Source organism: Aulostomus chinensis, chromosome 21 (genome assembly GCF_037954235.1).
Source record: "Aulostomus chinensis isolate RoL2024-O1b breed Wild chromosome 21, RoL_Achi_v1.0, whole genome shotgun sequence".
Classification (NCBI taxonomy): domain Eukaryota; kingdom Metazoa; phylum Chordata; class Actinopteri; order Syngnathiformes; family Aulostomidae; genus Aulostomus; species Aulostomus chinensis.
In genome coordinates this window covers 17,933,241-17,943,309 of record NC_141340.1, presented here as the reverse complement: position 1 = coordinate 17,943,309, position 10,069 = coordinate 17,933,241, and the positions used below count along the sequence as shown (strand labels likewise).

The following is a 10,069-nucleotide window of genomic DNA, read 5'->3' as shown; positions in this document are numbered from 1 at the left end:
GGGTGCGTTTACATAAATGGGTGAGAGGAAAGAGGAGCCGGTTGGACTCTTGACGCAGCGATTACAGAGGCAGGGAAGGACAGACAGGCGTCGTGGTCACGAGGCTCTGAGCAGAGCAGCACAGATTCAGTCCATCCTTCATTAAAGTGGTTGTCTTCTCCTACACAGCTGAGGTCATGACTGTGCTGGCGTTTCATTTTACACCTCCACACCAGCAACAGCAGTGGCCCCATGTGTTGGTTTTTTTGGGGGTTGTTCATCCGTCTGTCCCAAAGGTCAAAGGTCAAGGTACTATTTTTCTCATTAACATATATGACCTTGAAGGAATTTGTCACAAATATCCACTGGGACTTGAGAATGAGCTGAAAAGATGTTGGTGGTCAGCTGTCAAGTCGCTGTCATGTCACAGGAGCACCTAAAGAGAATGTGTTCAAATTTGGCACAGGGATCCCCTGGGACTCCAGGATGAACCGCAAAACATTTTGGTGGTCAAAGTCCCTGTGGCAGCCACGTTTCACAGGGACCTGCCACCTCAAGGTGGTACTCCTAAGATTTTTCCTGAGTTTCTATAAAAGCCACAGCACACTTTGTTTTCCACGGTTAATCCACAGAAGTACACGTGTTGTATTTCACGACTTTACTTTCAGTTTTTTTGTTTATTTTTGAAATCCCTAACAATTGTTTTGTTGTTGTTTTTCTCTAGTTGCCTTCAGCTGTGTAATTGGTTCATTAGCTTAGGCCCGTCCCCTTTGTTGGCTCAGCCAATCAGCTGCCTGCACTCAGTATCTTTCCACCTGTTTTTTGTTTTTTTTTTAAAGCTATTTTAGTCTCTTTACGTCGATCTAGTAATTTTGTTCATAACAAAAGCTTTTGCTCATCATCATCACCTCAGCCTATTTTTTGGTCAAGAGATTTTTTTTTGGTGTGAGTTTTTAATTTTAAAACTTGTTAAAAATACAATGTATTTATATGACGCCTTTTCATTGGATCGCTTTTAATGAGAAACTTTTTTTTTTCTTTGAAAAGAACATCAGTGGGACTGAAGAAAGAACGACCGAGCGAAAAATCCTCACTTTTCCTCCTGCGGCTTCAGCACACTAATGGTTCCAATTCTCTTACATCACCATGGAAACACGCCCAAAGCTAAAGAACAGATTTGCCCCTTTGGATGTTTACAATTTCTCCTCCGTTTAATTATCTCACAAATATATTCATAACTGCTTCCACCATTCTGTTTACGCACGGACGCTTCAGGATTAATAATCTCATGATGTCATATAATATCCCAAAACAGCACTTTAAAATGAGTTTTGCTGCCAACGCTGAAGTAGGTAATTATTTCATGCAGGTCTTGAATTTGAATACTTTCACTTTACATTGTTGCATCGCAACTTTTCAAACTTATTCCGCCGTATTTGTTGACTGACCTGAACTTTAACCACGGGTATCATGTTTAGCATAAGGATGGCACTGTGTAAGACTTTATTGTCAGGCCTTTTCACCATACAGTATCTCTAGTACCATGGATAAAACCAAGAAATAAATAGTGTGTAATACTACAGCAGCACATTAAAAAGGACATTAACATGATACAGGTATGCTTTCCACCGTTGCTGGATACTTTAAAAGGGCAGGGTCTAACCGCCGGTGACCATGCACATGCATAACAACTGGTCTGCATGTCCACCACATAAACTAACACCAGGTCACACGTATATGGCTTAGAAACCCCTCTCATCCAGTCATCGGTTCCAGCCATCGCGCGTTAATCCACAACAAGTTGTTTCCATGAAGTCTTGCCACAAGGACTGTGTCGCTTGATAAAATCATGTCATAAAATATCTGCCACGTTTGCTAAGAGTTTTGGCCTCACTGAAGCGAACATAAAACTTCAGATAAATGTCAACGCAAATTCATTGATTCTGTAATTCTGTAAATAAAAAAAAAAACAAAAACCTTCAGTATTTAAACTGTAAAAGTGGGAAGTTCCATGTTGACGCAGAAACATGTTTATGGCATTTCACACACTTCCCTTTTCCCTGGAGAATGTCTTGTCCAGAAACTGAATGCATTTGTGTCTCAGACCGTAGCACAAATGCTAACAGTCATTTCTGTGAATGGGACTTGAGTAGCTTGGAAGAAATGGAACCACTTGGCCTTCAGAACCTTTGGATATGATGAAGAAAAAAACAAAACAACAACCAACAACTGGGAAATCCCACAATTTCCAGTGGTCTGTTAGTTGTAATGGTGGCACAGAAGCTTCTAGCCATCCAGAGGTTTCCCCAGATATACCATGGTGACTTCGGTGTTGCCGTACACTGCAGAGACGGCCGGGAACAAGCAGGCTTTGGGCAGTCCACGAAACGCTACTCCTAGGAACTCGAAACCCCTCTCAAAGGCTAAAGTCTTGTCATCCATGTCGAGAATCACTCGTATTCTCTCCCCAATCTGTGGGCAAACACAACCCCACTGTGGTGTTTGATTACACAAATCCACAATCGTGACAACTTCAAACATCAGTCACAGTCTGATGAAGACACATCACCTACCTGATATTTTGGGGCATTGTTACACTGTGGGAAATTCCCATTCACCTCGCCATTATGAAGGAGGTTGTTGTCGACCAGGTTCCAGCCCCAGCTCTGGTCATCACTGCCCAGCAGAGCAACATAGCCCTGGCACTGCATTGATGCCCGTTTTGTGGCGATGCCTATCACTGCCACAGTGCCGAGCGGGCCTTCCCACCAGATCTCCCAAGCGTGACGACCCTCAGAGAAGCCGATCTTGCCCCGTGCTCCGTCTGTGCTCTGGGCGATGGGGTTGCGGTGCAGCGTGAAACCATTCTTCTTCACGTAAACATTGCGCGAGCAGTCATGGGAACTCAGGGCGTGTTGGAAAGCCTTAAGCTGACAGGAAATGATAAGGTTATTTTATGCAAACCTGGATTGTGATTCTTTTCACGGTGAAAGTCAGAAATATCGACCTCATTTTTAGCTTCAATGGCGTATTCCACCGACTGGGCAATGATTGCTGCTGCTCTGCTCACAGCTTGGAAAAAATAAAACCCTCATTGATGTATTCCACATTCAAAAGATTTCAAAGCATTTAGCATAAATGCCAAGATAAATTCAAAGTCAGACACCTGATTTATACACATTCGTGCAAAACATCTAATCTTCTAATGACAAAATAAAGGCCCCGCAGGAATTTTTGCACTCAATTAATATCAATTTCAAACAGGCCAGTTCAGGCAGTGTACAGCTCCAGTTTCTCTACTCTAGAAGAGGTTTAAAAAAAACATGGGGACTGAAACCATGCACAATAAGACACCAACAATAAGCTTCCTCTGTTTTGTTAAAATAACTGTAAAAAACAGACGTCAGGGGGACGATAACATGAAATTATGACAACAGAATAACACCCACTAGCCTACTTAGTAGAGAGAGAGAGAGAGAGAGAGAGAGAGAGAGAGAGAGAGTATTTTGGAGAAAAAAAACGGAATAGTTATGTTAATTATGAACGTTGCTGTGTCCCCATTCAACGATGGAATGTTTTTAGTGCCTTGTGCCAGTCACGTACCATGACTGTCCCTGCAAAGACAACACAAAAAAGAAAGACTTCTTGTCATTGTAGCAGGTCTATATTGGTAAACCTACTTTCCCCTTGTAGGTTGGAAGGTTGCAGAGGATGTCGGACCGCAAAGCTTCATCGCTGAGGGAGCGGGAGCAGAGGCTGCGCCAAACCTCGCTGTTTTCATCCGCCAGGATGTTGCTCCAGTGCCAGCAGACCAGTGCACATCGCATCAAGTCAGACAGCTCTAAATAGGAGAAAATGTGTTCCAGTACCCGAGCGGGTAGCCTTCTGGCCACCCCTGAGCCTCCACCCACAGCAGCAGCGTAGGGAGAGCCGGCGGAGCTGCAACTGGCCGCCGCTGCTGCGCCCAAGCAGGAGGAGCCTCCGCCTCCACCGGCAGACATTAGGCCGAGAACTCGTTTTACTGACGACGCTAGCCGATTGAAGAGCGTCACCTTAACAACTTAAAATAGCTCCTAATACGAATAAAATATCAACATTATACCTTGTAAGTCAGACACTGGCCGCACTACGAACCACAACAATATAAATCCTTCTCTTCCCTTGTTCAATGGCTGAGGGGAAACGATGCGTCAAGGTCCTAGAAGTGCAAAAAAAAAAGCTTCATTCGTGTCAGAACACTATGGAAATTAAATTGTTAAACCGTTACCAGGATTAGTAAAGCATCTAAAACATACAGTTATGAGTTTTAAATTAAGCGTTGCAGCCTTGCCAGACAAAAAATGGCCACGACCAATGTCACAAATATTTTTAGTTCCTGCAAGGACCAGAGCGCAGAAATCATAACGAGCACGGCTGCATTTTTATGTCAGTATTCAGATACCGGGCGTCACATTCTACTGTTACACGTGTAAGTACGGAGTCTACGTTACACACAGATAAAGGAAAGTGAGCAGCTGAAGAAGGAATTGCTTATATTGTAAAAGAAAATCACAAAGCCGGGACGTTACTTCCTTTTCGTTAATTGAAGGACAATAAATAAATAAATAAATAAATAAAACATTTGCCGCGGCGTTGAGGGAAAAAGATCAGTCATAGACAATTGAACAACCATGAAATAGACGTCCAAAAAAATGACATGTTGACGTACCACGTGACACTACACGGAAGTGACGCGGGGTGCTCAAAAGAGTTCAGCAAAGCATCTAGGAGCAAAACACCAGTTAGCTCAATTTAAATTCACACCCGAGGACCAAAAGAGAGGACTGGCATACGGTCGTAGCAGCGAACAGTAAGTTATAACGGTTTACGATGACATTGGCACGCTACTGTGTTAGCCTATCGTATTGTAGGGCACAGCTGCCTGGCCGCCTGCCTCCGTGCTGCTGTGCGGCCTGGTGACAAGCTGTCCCCGTCTGGCTGCTGTCCAGACGCTTCAGTGGTTTTTGTGCGCTAACAGGTGATTAGCAGGTCAGTCTGCGAGTACTTCGGAACTTATCGGCCGCGGGGAAACACGCATAGCGAGCCCCGAGTGTAGCTGCAATTTAGGCATTATGGTCAAGCTAGCTAATGATAACAAAGCCCCGCTTCGCTCACCTTCGCGATGCACCTTTCCAAATTCCTCCACTGTCAATGGTGACATCTTTAATTTAACAGTGAACGCATCTGACCACATTTCCTACGTGTAAAAAAAGCATACAGCACTCATTAATATCTTAGTAACCCACTAAGTAGCACGCCGTTAAAACAAAAGAACTGTTTTTTTTTTTGTTTTTTTAAAAAACCATACCTACACTCGCCACTGCACCCCATGTAGCGTTCAGGGCAAGAGGAGAAATGAACTCTGAAATCTTCAATTTAGCCGAACACTCGCAAATAGCTCGCGCGATCTCAAGAAATGGTAAGTTTTCAAATTGATATTTTGACTCAGACTTGTTATTTCCTTTGAACAACGACACTGTAAGCTTCCCCCCCCCCCCCCCCACACACACACGTGTTTATGATGTAGTCTTTTCGTCCACTAGATACCATCATCGCCATCAATAATCACCGCAGTCGTTGCACCTCACCGGTGTTTCGTCTCATTTTAACGTGGCCAGATTAATTTGGGTAAATGATGTAATTCAGTTTTGGCCCCGCCAGGGGGCGGGACTGACGTGATGTGTATTGATGGCATTACAGGTGTTGTTAGCTGAACTTGATGGCCGTCGGACGTTAGTACCCGGATATTCCAAATATATTTATCACCTCAGTATACGTATACCTATGTCACCTCAATACTTCAATTGGATTCTGTTCATACTCATTATATGTGGGTTTATACTGCGTAAACGATAAAGGTAACAGGAACCCTCTGGAATGTATCTGTCAGTACAATTCTCAGCTTTTGATTCATACGTCCTATGATTCTGCCTTTTTATTGCAGCATCTGTGATTAGGTGACCACCAGAATGAATCCAGTGTACAGCCCTGCACCAACAGGGGTTCCCTTTACCAATCCTAAGGGTATAGGCTATCCAGGTAAGGTTGTGTATGGCAATGAGTGATTGCTGGAGCAAGAATCCTCGTGAGAAAGCATATCAGATAAACATGAAAAGTTTGCAAGTATTTATTTTTGTTTGTTTTTGGTCATGGTAGCTGGATTTCCTGTTGGTTATGCTGCAGCAGCCCCAGCGTACACTCAAAATGTGTACCCAGGAGCAAACCCAGCCTTCTCGAGTGGTAAGAAGATGCCGATCCTACCCTCACAGGAAATGATGTCTCAAAGTAAAAAATCATCATGGTTTTGTAAATGAGGCTCCTGGAGTGTCCATTTCCTCAAAAAATAAAATATTATATCATATGCAGTGCGGTGCTAAAGCTTTAGGCGGATGTGAGGAAAGACTGATAAGTAAGTATGCTTTCAAAAATCTAGAACTGAGCTGAATTTTATAAATTGGTGAAAAAGTTGGCGAACAGAAGAGACATCAAAGTCAAATCAGTATTTGGTGCTTTGCCTTTGATAGATGGATAATTGATCTCCAGGAGAAATTTGCATGGAAAACAAAGTAAAAGAGCAGTAGGGAAAAGTAGAAAAATAGAAAGAAGTGCCGGAAGTGTTTTTTTTGTACAGTACGGTATCAGTCTGTAGGCCTCGTTCTCATCACGAAGGTGGATCAGCTTGAAGTGTGCACCTCAAAATGGTACTGGAAATGACTGGCCATTCAGCCACCTGCGTGATTTACTCATGTTTCATGTCTTCCTCTGATCCAGGCTATGCCCCAGGCACTCCTTTTAAAATGTCCTGTTCTCCCAATACGGGGACCCTCCCACCATACTCCTCTTCGCCCAACCCCTACCCTGCTGCTGTTTACCCAGTCAGGAGCACCTACGCCCAACAGAACCCTTATGCACAAGTCAGTATCCTCCTGTTTACTGAAGGTTCGATGGAAACTGGCAACAAAATCAAAGGGCTCACTACATTTCCATGATTTCAGGAACGTTGTTTTTGTGTGTGATGCCGATAGAAAAACTGGACATGTGCGTGTATGTGAGCATGTTAGTCCTTCTAATCAAAGTCAGACTGACACACCAAGGGATCGGCAAGTCGTGTGGACTTTTCAGTCTGCCTCAAATTGGCCTAGTAACTGTATTTATTCAGATTTTTTTTTTCAGGTGTCAGTGCTTTGCTTTGCTTGGCTATTATTTTTTTCATTTTAAAAGCTGGTTGTTACTTTAGATACCCAGCCAACAACTTTTTCCCTTTGCGTTTCTGTACTTTTACTCGAGTAAACAGGTTGAATCGTTACCTCTGCTTTTGCTTGTCTTTTTTTGTTTTTTAAACACTATCTTTGCCCAATCTGCACTTCTAATTAAACAATGACTGCGTGTACTTTGCCACCTCTCACTAAAAGTAGAATAAAAAAGTATGTGTTAAATATACAGAGCTGTAAAATTTTCTTTAATAGTCTTTGAATTGAAGTCCACCGCTCGACAAAGACACTCAGTGGCTCAGTTATTTGGTATCGGCAAAAACTGAAACAGTAGAATGTCGGCCTGATTGTGACCATCTGTAAGGAGGGCATACTGCCACCCACTGTTCAGGAGGCAGACATAATTGGGACAAAAAATGGAGGCTGACCCAGTTCTTTTTAGTCGGAGCAGGTGTGAGACACCGGTAACGATCCTGGGACAACAGTAGTCTTAATTAAATGACCTGATTACAGATGTGAATGCAAAGACTTCTCTTGAATTGACATGTCTTCTTCTTCGACTGTATGATTCAGGCACTAATACCTTCACAACAACAAGGCACTTACTACACACAGCCGCTGTATGCTGCTCCTCCACATGTTATCCATCACACGACAGTGGTCCAGCCAAACGGTATGCCTGCAGCCATGTATGCCCCACCAATCCCTCCTCCCCGCCACAATGGAGTTACCATGGGGATGGTTGCCGGCACCACCATGGCCATGTCAGCAGGTGGGGGGCTTCCTATTCATCCTTTACATTCTATATTGAATCATAATGGTTGACGTGAAGTCATGCCGACTATTCTGCTTCTCAGGGACTTTGCTGACAACCCCATCACCAGCGCCTGCAGCTCTTGCCCCCCACCCAGTCACCATGCCAACATACCGGGCTCCTGGCACACATAGCTACAGCTATGTGCCCCCACAGTGGTGAAGCGAGGGCAGGTGGGTGTGATATTTGGATGCATGTGTGACTAACTCCTATCAAGATAACCGAAGTTGATATGTGTGCTGCCATCTGCAGGTCAGAAGACGCAAGATATGCATTCACACTTCAGTGTTTTGCTATCGGTGAAGGACCTGCCCTGCCAGAGTCTGCAACCGATTACTCTTCCTCCAGTATAATGTGAATCCGAAACCCGACTACATACAAACAGGCCCATTTGGATAGGGAGGGGGTGAAGTATAGGCCCATCCCCATGACCCCTCCTAATGGAATAAGGCTGCATTCCATGCCGCACCCCAGCGCCAGCACCTCTACAGCCTGCTGCAAATCTCACATCGAATGGCAAAGCCTCCATGCAAATGTTTTTTGTAGGCAGTCATGCAGGTTTTTATAGCTTAAGTGGTGAAAAGGGAGTTTGGAATTGTTTGTTTTAATTTCTGGGATTATTTGGGGGATACATACGATGTTGAGTGTGTATGAGATATATATATATATATATATATATATATATATATATATATATATATATATATATATATATATATATATATATATATATATATATATATATATATATATATAGTAAGTAATGCTAGCCACCTGCTGTGACAGATGCAAACTCAAACAAAAAGGCACACATCCAAAGGAACTACAAGACAAACAAATAAAACAAGTAATAATCTTCAATGCTGAATCACCAGTGACCATGTCTTAAATGTGAAAGAAGACAAGAAATGTTTGTCCATGCAAAAACTAAGCTGAGTGTGAGTGCAGACCAAACTGTTCACCGCTTTGTGTTTCGGTAAGTGATGCTAGGTTTTTTTCTTTCTCTCAGTGATGCAGTGTATGCATTGTGTTTAACCATTTTGGTATTTTAGGTAAAGATGGGACTGTTGAGTTTGTGCCTCTCTGACTGACGGCCATTCTGACACTTAATCGTTCTAAGTGTTTAAATACTTTTTAAGAGAAGAGTATAAACTTCTCCAAAAGACTTTTGGGTGATGATGGTGTGATTTTAGCCCAAAATGTTCTTTGGGGAGAGCAAGTAGATGTTGAATATCAGTTGCCCCAGTTTAAAGAGAGTGAATGAGCAGGAACTGTTTTTTGTTTGTTTTTTTTGTGAGAGAGTACGTATGAAAGTGGCTTAAAATTAGAAAAAACAAAACCTTTAGCGATGGTGCCCTACCACGCAACTTGCCTAGAATTCTAGACCTACATGTCACAATAATCAAATTACTCCTAGGTAGGTCTCGAGCACTACAAATGAAATCACTGCTAACTGTGCAAATGTTAGGAAAACATCTCGTCAAACTCCATTCGTGAAGAGCACTACTGATGGAAGGCACTAATTCTGAACAGCTTTTAAAAGATGCCAGCCGTTTTGACATTGCTTGAAGTTTTACCCCCGAGGTTCTAGGCTAACCCACCAATATCACTGTCTCAGACTTACTCTTCTATGTTGCCTCAGTCACCTCAATTAAATAATCTGTTTTGTAAATGTTATTTTTGTGATTTTGGTTCTTGTTTTGTATTCTAAAGAAACAAAAATAAAAATGACAGGAAATGATCTTTTTCTCTACTGTGTCATTTTTCCCTACAACGTAAGAAAACGGCTGCTGGTAAATGTATCTTGACCTTTGTTTGACATCAACCTGCTGTCAAGTGTGCAGCAAGAAAGCAGGAATAAATAGACCTTTCTGATTCACTGTACTTTAAACCGCTACATTAAATGACATATCTTCTGTATTCTCCATTTTATTTCCGTTTATTTGTTGAGATAAAATTATGTTACGGGTGTGAACACCAGAGGGCGTCGTTTATGCCGGTTCAGAAGAGGGAGAAAAAGAGGAAG

General features: G+C 42.7%; 2 protein-coding genes across 8 annotated transcripts; one reads left to right on the top strand and one right to left on the bottom strand.

Moving 5' to 3' along the window:
- Positions 1–5,618, bottom strand: fbxo45 (F-box protein 45). Of its 7 annotated transcripts, none has more exons than XM_086190957.1 (5): positions 5,327–5,497; positions 5,134–5,215; positions 3,660–3,820; positions 2,553–2,909; positions 1–2,472 (listed from the first exon to the last, which is right to left on the bottom strand). In XM_086190957.1, exons 2-5 carry the CDS (start codon positions 5,210–5,212, stop codon positions 2,266–2,268), a joined length of 804 nt encoding a protein of 267 aa, XP_086047083.1. In that variant the 5' UTR covers positions 5,213–5,215; positions 5,327–5,497; the 3' UTR covers positions 1–2,265. The 7 variants fall into 7 exon arrangements, with proteins under 7 accessions (XP_086047083.1, XP_086047086.1, XP_086047084.1 ...); XM_086190960.1 differs by lacking the exon at positions 5,327–5,497 and adding an exon at positions 4,688–4,742 and having other exon boundaries at positions 2–2,472; positions 5,134–5,152; XM_086190958.1 differs by lacking the exons at positions 5,134–5,215; positions 5,327–5,497 and adding an exon at positions 5,531–5,618 and having other exon boundaries at positions 2–2,472.
- On the top strand, positions 4,671–8,713 carry fam168b (family with sequence similarity 168 member B). Its single transcript, XM_086190962.1, has 7 exons — positions 4,671–4,828; positions 5,963–6,057; positions 6,175–6,258; positions 6,790–6,932; positions 7,803–8,001; positions 8,087–8,216; positions 8,296–8,713. The coding sequence occupies exons 2-6, from the start codon at positions 5,988–5,990 to the stop codon at positions 8,203–8,205; spliced, it is 615 nt and encodes a 204-aa protein (XP_086047088.1). The 5' UTR covers positions 4,671–4,828; positions 5,963–5,987; the 3' UTR covers positions 8,206–8,216; positions 8,296–8,713.
- The last annotated feature ends 1,356 nt before the right edge of the window (positions 8,714–10,069 follow it).

What these genes read in the sequence shown, in the direction of transcription:
- fam168b (XM_086190962.1), top strand. Translation starts at nt 5,988, where the DNA reads ATGAATCCAGTGTACAGCCCTGCACCAACAGGGGTTCCCTTTACCAAT. An exon ending in TAAGGGTATAGGCTATCCAG is followed by an intron (nt 6,058 to 6,174) that starts GTAAGGTTGTGT and finishes TGGTCATGGTAG; the next exon opens with CTGGATTTCCTGTTGGTTAT. An exon ending in AAACCCAGCCTTCTCGAGTG is followed by an intron (nt 6,259 to 6,789) that starts GTAAGAAGATGC and finishes CCTCTGATCCAG; the next exon opens with GCTATGCCCCAGGCACTCCT.
- fbxo45 (XM_086190955.1), bottom strand. Translation starts at nt 3,980, where the DNA reads ATGTCTGCCGGTGGAGGCGGAGGCTCCTCCTGCTTGGGCGCAGCAGCG. An exon ending in TTCCAACCTACAAGGGGAAA is followed by an intron (nt 2,910 to 3,659) that starts GTAGGTTTACCA and finishes ATTTCCTGTCAG; the next exon opens with CTTAAGGCTTTCCAACACGC. An exon ending in ACAATGCCCCAAAATATCAG is followed by an intron (nt 2,473 to 2,552) that starts GTAGGTGATGTG and finishes CAAACACCACAG; the next exon opens with TGGGGTTGTGTTTGCCCACA.